Source organism: Neocloeon triangulifer, unplaced genomic scaffold (genome assembly GCF_031216515.1).
Source record: "Neocloeon triangulifer isolate White Clay Creek 2 clone unplaced genomic scaffold, ASM3121651v1 ptg000008l, whole genome shotgun sequence".
NCBI lineage: Eukaryota > Metazoa > Arthropoda > Insecta > Ephemeroptera > Baetidae > Neocloeon > Neocloeon triangulifer.
The window spans coordinates 4501105-4516322 of NW_026775550.1; the positions used below are offsets into that span (position 1 = coordinate 4501105).

At 35.8% G+C, this 15218-nt stretch overlaps 1 protein-coding gene across 5 annotated transcripts in view; it reads right to left on the bottom strand.

Moving 5' to 3' along the window:
- LOC132194867 (zinc finger and SCAN domain-containing protein 10-like) overlaps nt 1-10008 on the bottom strand; it is a 28787-nt gene extending 18779 nt beyond the window's left edge. The window contains exons 1-2 of one of the 5 annotated variants that reach the window (XM_059616436.1): nt 9787-10007; nt 1867-2154 (exon numbers count right to left, since the gene is read on the bottom strand). Coding sequence is in view for 2 of the 5 variants with exons in the window: in XM_059616435.1 (XP_059472418.1) it covers nt 603-614 (12 nt within the window). In the remaining 3 variants the exon portion in view is untranslated. The other 4 variants (XM_059616437.1, XM_059616438.1, XM_059616435.1 and 1 more) reach the window with 4 other exon arrangements.
- Nucleotides 10009-15218: the final 5210 nt, after the last annotated feature.

Sequence of the window (15218 nt, forward strand, 5' to 3'; positions counted from 1 at the left end):
TTAAAAACTTATATTATTTTATTTTTCAATATGAATTTCAGTTATGAATTTAAAAAAATTAAATTTTTTAAATAATTTATTATAGTATTGTTTCTGTATCCTATGCTTAAATCTGGTAAAGATAATATGCAATTTAACATTTTACAATTCACAAATATTAAAAAATAAATTATTTTCCTTTTTCTACCTATTTTTGTTGACTACTGTTTTTTTTTCAAAATAATAAATTATAATAAGACCAGCTGGAATTAAATAACATGAAAAAAAGGACTGAGACTTTCATGAATATCCCGTTTTAAAATTTGAATTGATATTATTGAAAAGCCAATAATGAAAATCAACGATGAAAACAAAAATTCAATTAATAAACATTATAAATAATTCTGCAAATAATCGAAATTTGATTAAATATTCGGCCGACCGAAAACAGCCCCCTGCGCAGAGGGAGCCATTTTTAATAGGCGCGTGAGCAATCTTTAAATGGCCACTCATCAGCCAGACAATAGGCCTCCCTCGTCTGCTGCCACCCTCCCCCCAGCAACCCCCAAATACAAATCGCTGCTCGGAGCTTTGACGCCGCGCTCGGAAGGTCCGAATCTCACCTCTCTTCCCATCGGAGGCGCTCGCCTAAGTGACTAGAAGCATCCTGAGTAATTCACAGCATTTTCTCACTCGGCTCGCCGAAATTACGGCGGCTTCAAACGGGCAAACATTTAATTTTGCGCCGGACTAGAATTCGCACTCATCCTTACTCTGCGACGGGGGAGGCGACGACTACGTGACTCAAAACGCAGACGCCCACGATCCGGCCCCGAAACGCTTCCCACGCCACAAATCGAACCCAAACCGCAAATCAAAAATCAAAATTTGAATTTCAAATGCAAAACGGGCCCGAAAAACCGGATTTTCGAACCGGAGCCAGTCCGCCGGCCGAGTATCGATTTTGTGGCGCGCAGTTTGAATGGGAGCAAATTCTTGGCCGCGCTCGATTCGGAGGCGGCGGCGCCGAAAGCGAAGGGCGGTCGACGCCTTTCGGCGCCGGCGGATCGTCGGCCGGGGTCGGCCCGACGGATCGGCGGGGGCGCCGCGAGTTGCCACTTTCGACCGCCAGGGCTCGCGAGCGTCTTCTACGCACGTTTACGCACGTTGCCATATGGGCGGCCGCCGGAGGCCACGCCGGCGGCCAATCAATCGGATTGTTATCAGCTGATAAAAAATAAAAAACACGCACAATTTTCAAGTTCCCCTTTGAGACTGCGAGCGAGCGAGCATTAAGAAGAAGAAGTGGTGGCGCGGCTCGCGCGAGAGAGTGTATTTTGAGCTTTGTACGCATATGTACATCAAGGTTACAATGAAAAGTGGTGTGTGCGTTTGTGCGAACAGTGTGGCCGGCGCACACCGAAAAAATAAATTCGCCACTCCACCTCGGCCTAGGAACTGAATAAAAAAAAAAAAAACACACCGTCACGCGTCTCGCACTCGACGGAAAAATCAATATCATAGACTGAACTATTTGATATATATACAAGTTTTTTGCTATTTCACCACTTTTGAAAATTATTTTAAAAATCGGGGACTTACAATTTCGGAGGATAAGTTTGTGTACCGCACTGTGGTCCGTACTCACTCTCTAGTTGCAGCAGTCGCATTCCCGCACCCGAAATAGACCGCCGCATTGAAATTAATTCTCGAGTCCATCCTCTTGCTTGCTTGCATGTGTCACTTACTTTCTATCTTTCTTTTGTTTAATTCGAGCACTAATAATTAATCGCGATCCTCCGAGTGGTCTTTTTTCGCCGACGATGCTCTCGAAATTTGGCGTGTTTCGGAAGGAAAAATGAGTCCGACGGCTGCAGAAGTGCGTACCTGGCTAGACGCATATGAAGACGAGCGAGTGTCTCGGCCACGGCATCGATGGTGCCTCGCGTATCCCGGCCTACTGCCGACGGTCCTTGTGACGTCGTCTCTAGTGCTATGGTCGAGGCTCCCCTACTCGCTCCCCTTGCTGCGCGCCGGCTGGACCCGCGAGCCGAGCAAAACCAACCTTGCTCTGTCGCCCGCGCCGCCGCGAATTTAACACACACAGCACTCGCGCTCACTCGCTCACACACACATACAGACGCACGCGGCCAGGAATCGAACCAGAGGCCGTCTCTGAAACCAGCAAATAGGAAAATGAATCACTCGCCCGAAAATCTAGCTTTTTTTATTAATTAAATCAGATATGCAACTTAATTTGGAAAGGGCGCAGCGCTTTATTTTAATTGTGAACGCATATTTCAATAATTTTGAAATTAATGTATTTAAATTCTTATAAACAATATTTTATTTAAAAAAATGTTGATTTGGATAAATTTTTTTAGAATGTTTAAAGAAAAACGCTATAAATTATTAAATGTTCTTATTTAATTTTATTAAAAAAAAAGTTTCAAGAGATTTAATTTTAATATTAATTATTTTAATTTATTTGTATATTTTAGTTTGCTTATTTATTTTATTTTAAGTGTTTATGTACAACAAAAATTTGTATAGAATTACTGTAAATTTTGAAATGTTGTTAACGTATTGTCACTAAAATTATAAATTAAGAACTTCAAGAAAAGATTAATAGCATGAAGGAAACTTATATGCAGACTCGTCTCTCTTACCTTGTATTATTTCCGAGAATAAAAATGTCCTTACCAAGATTTGGCCACCAGCTGACGATATCAGTATATTAAAAATTCATGCTTATTTTATAGGTAACTTTTATTCCTATTAAAATTGAAGTTCTTTCAAATAGCAATATTTCATACTTTTTTCTTCTGAATGAAATCAAACGAGGACAAGAATTTTTTCATCACTCTAATATATCATGCGCATGGAAATATTTTTGAATTGTTGTTTTTTCTTCTGATTTCTAAAATTAAACAAATAAGAAAATTTATTACAATTGCCTCAAAATAAGTTTTTACAAAATGTTATCTGACAGGAGTTCTGATATGTCAAATTGAATAAAAACTACCAATATGTTGTTGATCCTTAATAAACTTTTTAAATTTCAACACATAGAAATTAATATTGACTTCACGCACTTTTTCCTAAACCCTGAAGGGCCTCCAGATTCGCCAGACTGAATTATATCAAGCATGAAGTGCAATTCTTTCTTATCGAAACTTGGGTACCTCGCACGTGTGCCGCGAATAATAGAATTTTGTCAACCAATACAAGAGAGAAAATGACTCTCACGCAAATAATAAGACGCAGTGGTAGTTAAAATAAATTAAAATATGACAAAATACAGAATACACTTGATTTGAAGTGCATAAATAAAGCGAAAATCGCGACGAGCGACGCGACGGGTGAGTGACCCAAATAATTTTCCGCAGATAAGAACGCACGCGTAATAATCTTCGTCACTCATGCACTTGAAAATTCGCCGCATGCAAATCGAAAAGTGCAAAAAGAGGGAGAGCGGAATTAGCAAATGATGAGTTCACACGCACGCACACCAAGCGTTTGCAAAATGCGCGCTGCAGATTCGGGGGTATTGACACCGGCGGCGGCACCGACCGCCTCTTTCACTCGCTCGCCTCTCGCACTTTTAACACAAAAGCAAGTTTTGGCTGCGCCGCGTGTTTGTCTCGCGGACGCACGCGGCTTTTTCCGTACGCATCGATTTTCCATCGAACCCGCGCCGCGCCTTTTGTTGCCCCTCGGATCAAATTAGGCGTCGCGACTCAATCGATCTCGTTCGTCCTAGGCTGGGAAGAAATAATCCAATATTTGCAATTATTAATTTATAGTGGTTCCTTTTTTTTAATGTCGAACAATTTCTCTTTTCAAAATTGGCCAAAAATATGGTTTTAACAAATAGACCAAAACTAAAATACATTTTAAAAATAATATATAGCTTAAAATTATTAAATTAATAAAATTTCCAAGTAAAATTTTAGTCAAAACAGGGGTTTGAGCTAATTAAAAAGAGGCTTTTGCAAATAAACGGCCTGATTTATTTTGATAGGAGACATAATGAGCAAAAATGAAATTATTGGGAGAGCTGAATTTCACAAATTTAACATTATTTCATAAGGGAATTTTCTAAAATAATTTATTTCTTAAAATTAGCCCAACCAAAATTGATTTCACCAAAACACGATCTTGTATCAACTAATTAAAATGGAAAAAAGTTTCCAATAAATATCAGAAGGTCAGTTTCGGCACGTTAAATTTACATTGATCTTATAGGAAAAGTTTGAAAAGTTTTAGTTACATGGATTTAAAAATCATAATCTTCTTAAAATATAGAAATTAGACAACAACAAACACTCTGCGGTGGATGAATTTTTTTATCTTTGGAAGTGTAAGCAACATTTCTTGTTAATGGTGGTGCCGTTTTGTCTAACAATTCAATTTTTCCATCTCATAACAATGGATTAATTTTCCACTTTTAAATTTTTATTGGAAAATTTGCAAAAACTTTTGAAATTTATATAATAATTATATAACTTTACTTTGTTTTACGTAAGAATAATAACATTTCCGTCTTGATTTTGAACGCATATTTTTTGCAAAGTTAATTTTTTACCATTGGGTTTCTCTCGCTTCCCGTTGCGAATAAATTACGAGTGTGCCTACCTATTCATGCAAACGCAAGTGAAAGAAAAAAGGGCATACACCAAGCAAGCAACCAACACACACGCACTAGCTCGCTCTGCTCAGATGCAAATATTGACATCAGTCGTCGCGAATAATAGGCTGGAGTGTGTTTTCTATTTGCCCTTCACAATTCCGCCGCTTTGCTAATGAGGAAAAGAGGATTGGCTTTTCGGCAAAGTCATACCCAGCTGAATTCCTCCGACAAACAAGAAGAAGAGGAAAATTCCGAGAAAACAATAATTATTCAAATTGAATTAAAGATGCTTATTATTAATATAAATTTGAAACAGAGACTTCTGATGTTGTATTATTTAAACAGTTTCTTTGTAATTTGGCAGCAAAAAAATGTGCTTTTGGGTTTTGGTCTGAAATAATTATTTTACTGCTCAAATTTGGATTCAATATCTATTCTTAATAATAAAACATACATTTCAGAGGGAGAAAAAAAGAAGTTCAGAAACAAAAATTTGATACAGGAAGTAAATAATTTGGGCTCATACATTTTTCAGTTACATAGAAAATAATGATGTTAATGACAGAAGTTAAATTCAAAAAATAGGATTTCTTCACAAAATGGGTTGGTGGCTCGCAGTGGAAAGAAAAATACTCAATTTATAACATATTAAGTAGAGTATTTATAGAGCTACAAAAACAAATTATTAATTTATTATACTATTACTAAATTCATGTAAGAATATTGTAAAATTTTACTTACTTAATTTCTTAAATTAATATTTTTAAATTTTATAATATTTAAATAAATATTTTACATTTACTAATATATAATAAATGAATTCAGTTCTTACTAATCTATTGAAGAAAATTTGTCTGCACAAACTAAAATAAAAATATGTAAACTGTATAATTTAACAGACTTCAAGTCTTTTTAACTAATCAAATTTCGGTAACTGAACTTGTTCGTGGTTTTTTAAGTTGGCTTTTAATACATTGTAATTTTTATTATTGAATAGTGAAATTTAAAAAAAATATATATATATATTGTAGATTACGTTTTTCGGAACCAAAAAGATGTTGCCCCTACGAATTTCAAGCTCTGCTATTTGTAATAATAACAATAATAAAATACTTGAAAATCTTGCCAAAACTAGCCCCAAATTACTAAATTTTGTCGAAAATTACTTCAAAACTCAAAATAATGTCTGCAGCCTGTTTTTCTTATGAAACATTGAATGACTTGAATAATCATGCAAATCAGGAAAAAGCAGATGGAAAAAATCTTAGATTGAACTAAAATTATGTCAAAAATATGTTATATTTAGTCTTTTAATACTTGCTGTGCGAGGTGAGTGGGGCATGCGTGGGGCCGAGACTTTGGCCAGAAAACGAATTGATCCGCGGCTGTGCCAATAATTTCCGTCATTTCCCATTCAATGAACCCTCCTTTTCTGCGTGCATGTGAGCGAACGAGCCTCGCGCTGCCGCACACACAATAACACACATACGTGTGCGCGCCTCATTCTCCAACGACGCCTACGTGCGAGCCTGATAAAAATTTCATTTCGTCCGCAGACGCCGCGGCCGCGCCAGCACACGCAGCTTTTTTTCGACACGCACGCCTTTTCCGAAGAATTTCAACCGGGGCTCACTTTGGGAAAAGAGACTTTTTTTAGTTTTATGGCCGCGTCGTTTTCACGAAAGCAGCGAAATTAGTGCCGCGCCGCAAAACGCACCCTGCAGATAAAGAAAATAAATGCACGCTAAATTATTTTGTGTCCACAGGAAACGCAATCGGCCCCCGTCAATTTGATAACAAAACTTTCCTCGAGCTCACATCATGGAATTGTATATAAAATATTCGTTTTTTCCCGCGTCATTCACCGCCGCCGCCGCCGATTGAATTTTATCCGCGCACCAAACCGCAATTGATGCGATAATCAGCCGGTATCCAGTTCCAATTAGTGTTTTGAAAAACGCCAATTTTTAAAGCTGCCGGCAACGTCTGAATCGATACTCCAGTTGCTTCTGGCGAGCGTCACTCACGGAATCACCCATAATACGTTATATTAATTATTGGCCAATTTTTCAACAACCGACTTGACTTTGTTATAATTTAATTATTCAAATTATATTAATTTTGGCATTTTTATGCATCTACTTTTATTATTTTTGAATAGTGATCATTTCTAAAGGGAAAAATTTTTATTTTTCATTCTACCTTGTAATTTTATTTTAAATATTCTCCTCATTTTTTTACTTTCTACAGCTTAATCAATTCAAAATTTAAAAAAAAGATAATACGTGATATTGCAGTTAAATTATACTACTTATCAAATTTTTTTAATAATAATTGAAATTAATTCTTTTATATTTTTTCTGCTCTTTTAATTATATATTAAAAATAAGTTTTTATTTTGTTTTGTTTTATCAATATTATTATATTTTATCTACATTAATTTATAACCCGACATTGCCATTCATTGTTAAACGTCCCATTTAACATGTATAAAATTATTAATAAATATTATAATTTATTGGGGTATCAAAAATAGTTTATTGATAGACATATTGATATATAGATGCAAGTCCTCAATGCACTCCTCAATCTTTTATTAAATTTGTTAAATTCGCTTTATGACGTCTTCAAAATTAAATTAATATTATTAAATTAATTCACTGGCCATGATTGCAACTCATGATAATGATAATGATAATGAATTTTCTATTTTTTTTTTTTAATTTTAAAGAATACTGGCTAAATTATTTTTATAAGCAAAACAATTACAGGCGATTAAAAATGTGTGTCTACAAGTATTGCTAGTAAAATATTGAGCACTCAGCTCTAATTGTTTTAATTCTCATGGCTGCAGACAGACAACCTCTCTTGGAAGCAGGACTTAATTTGTCGTAAATCATGTTGGGCTTGCAAATCGGCACCAAGCATAGTTTACGAGCCTCCAATTAAAATAATGAAATCAAACCAATTTGTACGATAACAGTAATCAATGTGCATACGTGGAGAGTTCGATTACTATTATACAAATTGAATACTTTTAATAACGTAATCATGCATCAAAAAGTCATAAAATTTGCGCGGCCACCTGGTGTCCGAAATGAAAGAAACCGGTTCGCCCGGCGATGGATGTCGTGTCCGCGCCGAGATTTGCACTCGATCATGTCTGCGCGTTAAATACTCTACAAAAAAAAAATCATTGCATGCGACTTCAGGTTATTAAAAAAGGAAGAAGAAGTTATATAGCCTCCCCCGCCAACACTCTAAGGGCGTCGTCGAAAAAATTTTTCTTTCTCTCGGTGCGTGCGTATGTATATTTAGAAAATTATACCTCTTTCTTTATTACGCTGCTTTTGTAAGTGGGAATGATTATTATACGCGCGCGGGAGAGGAGAATAAGTGCCTATGTATAGGACGAGATATATTTTTTTATTATTTGCAATGTTAGGTCGTGCATGACCATCATCACACGAGATCGTACCTCTTCTCTCTGCAATAATAATATTATTAACCTCTCTATATTAAACTCATTAAGATAAGCCTTTAAATCAAAGCAGCACAAACTTTATGGCGCTCGGGTAATTTCAATATTTTCAAAGTCGAATGTGTTTAACTACGTGTACGGGGTATATTTTTTTCTTCTTCTCTACACGCTCACGTTAAATAGGGCTTTAGGCGGTTTCCAGACTTTTTACGCTGCGATGAAAAGGCCATAAATTTTCAAACCTACACAAATATGCGCAGAGTGTGTGTGCTTTACGTATACGTACGTTAGCTAAGCGGGTGGCAATTAATTTATGCTAATTAATTTATGTATGATTTACTCTGCTCTCATGGGCGGAGTTTCGAGAATCGCAACAACATTTTACTCGTGGTAATTAGACGCGCCGCAAATCGTTAGTTATTATTATACGTGCTTCGGATTCGCCGCCGCCGGTTCGATTCGGACTCGAGAGAAAAATGGTAATTAGCGGGCACGCAGCGTAAATTCATATCTTGTTATAACTAATGCGAGTAGGCGTTTGGCAGCTTCCTTGGAGATTAGAGTTTTATTGCAGACTCGTTCTTCGGGCACAGCAGCTTTTATGTGTATTATGATAATTCGACTTTATGAAATTCCGCACGACCTCGCCACAGTCCAGCGATTTCCGCCTATTTCGTCTGCCTTCCGCGATGACAACTTTACTGCCCCATATTAAATCATATTTTTAGATCTTGATTCTATTAACTGAGGCTGATAAATTTATAATTTGCCTGTGAGAGGTGAAAAAGTAGGCTTAATCAAAATTGACTAATAGTTTTTAAGCAAAACTATTTCTAAATTAAGTTGTTCAAGTTCTCTATAAATAAAATTAAGGATGAAATTGAACCGTCTTTGTTCTTAATTTTAAGATAACACTGATTTAAAAAAAGACTAAATAGTAGATTTCATTATATTCATTTCTTTTCAATTAAAAAAAAAGTTTTGCACTAATTTCTTTTTAAATTCAAACGCATCTATTTAATGATATTACAATGATGATAACCTCAAAAGGCAACGCGTTGTTGTCCTTAAATAATCTTTACTCTGCATTGCGCCCAAAGTTAGCCAGTTGTAAAAAGTTCACTTTATTAATTATCATGTTACTTTCGACACTTCTTTTTATCATTCATCATTCAAAAAGTACAACAGCCTTGAATGGAATACGTTGGCAATTCAAATTTATAGCAGTTTCGGATTCAAAGCAAACTGGCCATCGCGCATTGAAATGAGAACGAATATATATAAATGTTCACTCGGCGCATGGGTGGAAATTGGGACAGGGGGTAAAACGCAACCGGGGAGACGAGCGTGCCGCGCACGTTGCCTACATTCTGACAGCAAATAGACGGGGATGGGGTTACGCAAAAGTGGTAAAATGGTATGCGGACGATGCGGTCCGCTCGGATTTGTAGGGAAAACAAAAATATTTTAATGAGAACGCAAAAAATTTCTTCGTGAAAATAGCAAAAAATTAAAATTGTAGTGCAATTTGAAGCAGGCAAATGAAATACCAACAAATCTTAAGAAACAAAATTGAGTGAAATCTATCAAATAATTAATTAAATTCAATGAATAAAATCTAAGTTAAAGATAATTCTTAATTAATTGAAATAAATGACGTGCGGAAAATGGCAAGTAATTTGCGTAAACCTACCTCTTAGAGGGCAGCGTTAGTGTCGTGGTGAGGCGGAAACGCGCGGAAAATCACATGCAGCACTAACAGGGAACACAACCAAATGAACACAATTAAAAATTTCGCCTCTCTTCTTCTTTCCGAGCGAATTCGTTTCCTTCGCCAGCACTCGAGCGAGTGAGTGCGAGTGCAGGGACTCTCTTCACCTTTTCGATGTTGCGGAGAGAGAGAGAGAGATGCACGGTGGCGGATCTGCGTGCACACCAGAGAGAGAATAGAGGAGGCTCCTCCGATCTGTACTCGTGGTACTTACTTGGCCGGCCTCCCTCTCCTTATTGCAAACTTCTAAGCTAGCTGCCCCCTTCAAACACGCTCTCTCTCTTGCGCTGCCACACACACACCTATCTCGGAGTAGAAAGAACCAACCAACGAACCTTGATGGAAATTGGCGAAAAAAGAGCAAGCCGCCGAGAGAGAGAGAGAGAGAGAAGAAGAAAATAAATAAGAAAAAAAAATCGCTCGCTTGCAGGTCTTTTTCTTTTTGGCTCGCTCGCTCGCTCGGTGAGAAGCTCCGCCGCCGCCGCCGCCGTCTATTACGGCCATGCGTGACTCGACATTATGTGCGTGATCTGCGTGCACGTTTTAAAAATGTAATAAGTTTTTCATCATCCTGGGCAAACAGTATTTAATTATAACTCCGGTAGCACCCGCGCGCTGCCCGCCCCAATCGATAATCCGCCAGGGAGTCGGATATAAATTCGAAGAAACGTTGCGTCCTTCCAAAGAACGGCCGGCCAATTTCTCAAAAACGTTTTCGCCTCACCGCTAAACCGCCGCCTGCGCTAAACTCACTCGCGCGTATTCTCTTTCTTTCGGCGGCTGCGGAAATTCGACACTGCTCTTGCGGTTTTCAGCACATTTGTTTTGCTCGCTGAAAAATTATCATTTTTCGGCTACCGTTTGCACGCGCTCTCGTCGTCCCGTCCCTTAATTATGCACTTACACTCGCGTGATTCAATTTTTTGTATCTCAGTTTTTCGCAAAGAGCAATCAAGTGGAATTTTAATATTTCCACCGAAAACGTCCAAAATTAAGCTTTAAAAGTCTTGATATTTTTAAAGAAAAGGGAGATCGTTTTCTGTTATTTCAGAACTCACAATCAAACTTTTGATTTATAAAATCTGAAACTCTTTAGATTACAAAAAAAAATGAATTAAATTAAATTTCTTTTTCAAATTTGAAGCTTTTTTCTACTTTTAGCTCGTTTTTACAAACGTTTTGGTGGATTAAGCTCCTTATAATGTCATACCTACCATATTAACAAGTTTATTCATTATGGCAAATATATGAAAATTTTGAGTAAAATGCACCTGATGAAAAAAATTTTTATTTTGATTTTTCCGTTATATTTTTATCAAAATTTTATTGGTAATCATACCAGGAACAAAAAAAAAGCCCTGCCAATTTGCTTGAAGAAGTTAACACTCAAGGAGATGATCATGGATAAGAAGAGGTTGCTTTTGGTAATTTAAAAATTGTTTATTTAAAAACAAAACGGCTCTATCAGTTTTGGTCACAGTCTGCGACCCTTTCCATGAATAAGAAAAGTACAAAAAATCAGTAAAATTGAAAAAAAATTACAAAATTACAAAATAAAATAACACTTTAAAACTATAATAATAAATAATAATAAAATAATAAAAACTATAAAACTTGAATATGTTATTTTAGTTTTCAATATTTTAATTTTTTTTTTAAAAATGTGCTTTTTTTCAAGTTGCTGATTGTTTGTATTTTTCTTGCTCATGAAATAGGGTCGCAAACCGTGACCGAAACTGGTAGAGCCGTTTTGATGTTAAATAACAACAAATTTTTTATTATGAAAAGCCTGATCCTTCATTTCCAACAATAAAAAATTATTTCGTATAGCTGGTAGATCACGCTGTTTGCTGTTTTAGTAAATAATTTTCATAAAATCCTTCATACCCAAAAGCTGCTAAAAAGTGGCACCAAAAAAGGGATAAAACTTGGAAATCCCAGCCAGCGATGACGTTTAATATTTTCCTAAATTTGACGTCATTATGAAAAAGACTTCCATAAATTTTATTAGGCTTTCGGAGTAAACAGTTTGGCAAAAGAGCGAAATAATATATTATTTCTCTCCGCACTGAGTGAAAAAAACTGCGCCCTCTAGTACGAATATCCTCGCGAGAAAATATTTTCACTATTCTCCGTAAAAGATGTGGATAAAAATTGCGGCAAGCGAGCGTATATCATATTTGCATGCATATTTCAAAATGTGGAGCATCGCTCTGGCTTGGCGGCGGCGTTGAATAAAAATCATAGAGTAAAAATGGGCGGGCGGAAAAATTTCTCTCAACTGTCATTGCAAGCTAAATGCGCATAAGTCTTTTTATTTTTGCGACGGCAGTTCGCAATTTTACAACCAAACAGAGACAATCTCGCGCAAAAACAATCGTAAAAGGTCAAGCGACCGCAGTTTTTTCGGCGTAGACGAGAAATGTGTGTTTCGCTCCGGCCTGCAGCTTTTCCCTTTGTTATGGTAAAAACGGGAAATTCCGTTCGCTCTCCATTATTATTCGCTGCGCTCAAAGAGAAATAAAGAATTATTGCTTGAATGCGTGCCAGAGCGCAGAAATTGATCGCTCCTTATTTTCGCAGGCGTCTCTCTTTCCAGCTCTAGTCTCATTGACAAACCTTTCAGGCGATGTGCGAAAATACACTTTTCTCCGCACTGTGCTCTCTGGCTCGGCGAGAGAATCAAATTAATTCCACCGCGAAGACAGGTTGACGCCGATCGATGATCGATAACTACTCAAGCCTGGCCTTTCACTCAAGAGTTGAAAGCGTTTCCCATAAAAACTGCCAAAAACTATGAATCTTTTTAGTTCAACGGAATTAAAAAATCGTAAGTTTTAAATATTAATATCAAATATCAATACCAAAGTAAATAGGTGATTTGATGTTAAACTTTGCAGGATTAAAAAAAAAATGAATTGCTGAAAACTTATGATGATTAGAATTTAAATTGCCCAAAATTAACTCAAATCTAATTGCATTATTATTCATTCAAAAGCCAATCATATTCTACAAAATTATAAATTTTTAACTGAAATTTATGAAATTTATCATGAGAAATTTTATTTCTAAGTAATTAAAACTTAAATTTATTATAAATACAAAATTAATAAAATTCATCAAACCTTATTTATTGATATTTTGTTTACTTATATAATTGTTTAATTATTTTTTATATATAATATTATTTTTTATTCATTTTAATTTTCTTTTTAAGATAAGCTTAGCATAAAATTTATGTTTATGTTTAAAAACACAACAAAATAAAAATTAGATATTTAACATATATATGTTTACACTGTTGATTGAACCTTATACGTTTTCTTAAAATTAAAAATTATCAACCATATTTTTTGCCTCTGGCTTGTGGGCTTGCGGATAGGCATTGATAATTTAATACATTACATAATTAATTCCATTTATTTCCTCATAACCGTTATTTTTTTATTTCCATTTGAGACCTCAAAAGAAAGCGTTGATTAGTTTCAATAATTGAATTTAAAAAATAACTCAATAAGGAATTAAAAGATGAACTTGAGTTTAAAATTAAATCGATTTTGAAGTTAGTTGGTTAAAAGTTAATACATTGTCTTATTAAACACCCTCACGTTTTGGTTCCGCGAACCGTTCGTTAATCCTTCGAATAGATCAGATTAGTCATCAGTGGGTACGCAAATAGCTGTGTCGGGGTCTAAAAAGTTAAATTGGGGGCACAAAAGATTTTGGTGCGATGATTTTTCGAGCGCCGAAAGCAATTAAAAAAAGTTCACGCGCTCGCTTCAAAATAAATTATCCGCCGCCTCACGTGTGTGTGTGCGTTTCCTTGAGCGACATTGTGTGCGGATATTTTCGGCGTGCTGGCCTACAATGCAATAATGAGAATAAAAGTACATACGCGAGTTGTACCTACACACACACGCTCGCTCTCGAGAGAAAATAAAATAAAGGCAGCAAGACGAATGTGTACGCGATGTAAAAAAGCGGGAGGCTCCTTTGTAATATGGGCAAGTGACACGCAACGCCGCGCTGCTGCCGAGCAGGTAATTTCCATCATCTCTCCTTCGCTCTTGGCGGCCCCGCAACTCTTTTCTAGGGCTTATGTATTTTCCCGACGCCTGCACGCACCAGTCTCGTCTCTCTCGCTAGCGTAATCATTATTTTTGCTCAAACATCATCAGCGAACGAGCAAGCGGATATTTCGATGGCCCTTTTCGGCCCCGGCAAAAAGTAAGCAAGAAACCTTTGTTGATGCGTCGTCGGTAATTATACGGCACGCAGCCATGAACTTCACTCCGCGCGCAAATTGCTAGATTTCCGACCAGCTCAAATTCAAAACAAAAAAAGGGTGAAAAAAAATTCAAGAAGTTGGCCAGATTTTAAGTTTTTTACACCAGAAAATACAATTCCATCTCTCTATTTAAGTGATGTAATTAAATAATAATGACTACTCTGAATTTTATTGCGTGCAGTCACAAAAATTAGCATAAATTATATCAACAGAACAATATAAAATTGGGAAATTTGTTGGAAAATCTATTGAAATAGTATTTTTTTTTTTCAAATAATTCGTCCCAAAATCCTTAATTATATAGCCGAATATTGCGATATCCTGATACATTTTAGATAAAAAATTAGAGCATTTTTTACTTCAATTTTGTGTTTTAAATTTTTATACAATTTGAACAAATTTGAACAAATTATATTCAAAAAAGGACTTTTTTAATGAAATTTCGAATCCATTGCTGGGACCGTTCATGAATGATTTTTTTTGTTACGAGCACCACTCTGATTTTTAGATATGTTGTTAGGGTTGATGAGAAACTACTTTGACCAAATTTTGAGACAAAAATATTAATTACTTTTTGAAATGTTCGGGTTTTTTTAAAAACTCAAAAAATGCTTATATCTTTGCTCGTATTAATTTTAAAGTGTTGAAATTTTACCCCAGTAGATAACTTTCTGTTTAGAACAACTTTGCTGTTGACCAAAATGTCGTAGGTCAAAGGTCAAGGTCACTAAAATGCATTTTGAGTTTTAAAGGCCCATTTTCTCAAATAAAAAAAAAAAAAGTATATTTTTGATATTTTTTGTGTAATTAAAAAAATGTAGGCTGTTAAATTCTTAATCTGGTCAGTGATATTCGCGATGGCGTTATTTTTAGTTTTCGAGATATTTTCATTAAAAATTAAAAAGATGCGTTTTGCCAATATGCCATATTTTGATATTTTCGTGTTTTTTTTTTCTAAGAGGACTAGGGCAATGCGGTTTTCACTGCTAGACCCAATTTTTAATTCTGAACAACTTTTCTGTTGGCTAAAATTACCATAGCACTATGGTTTTAGTTCCAAAAATTC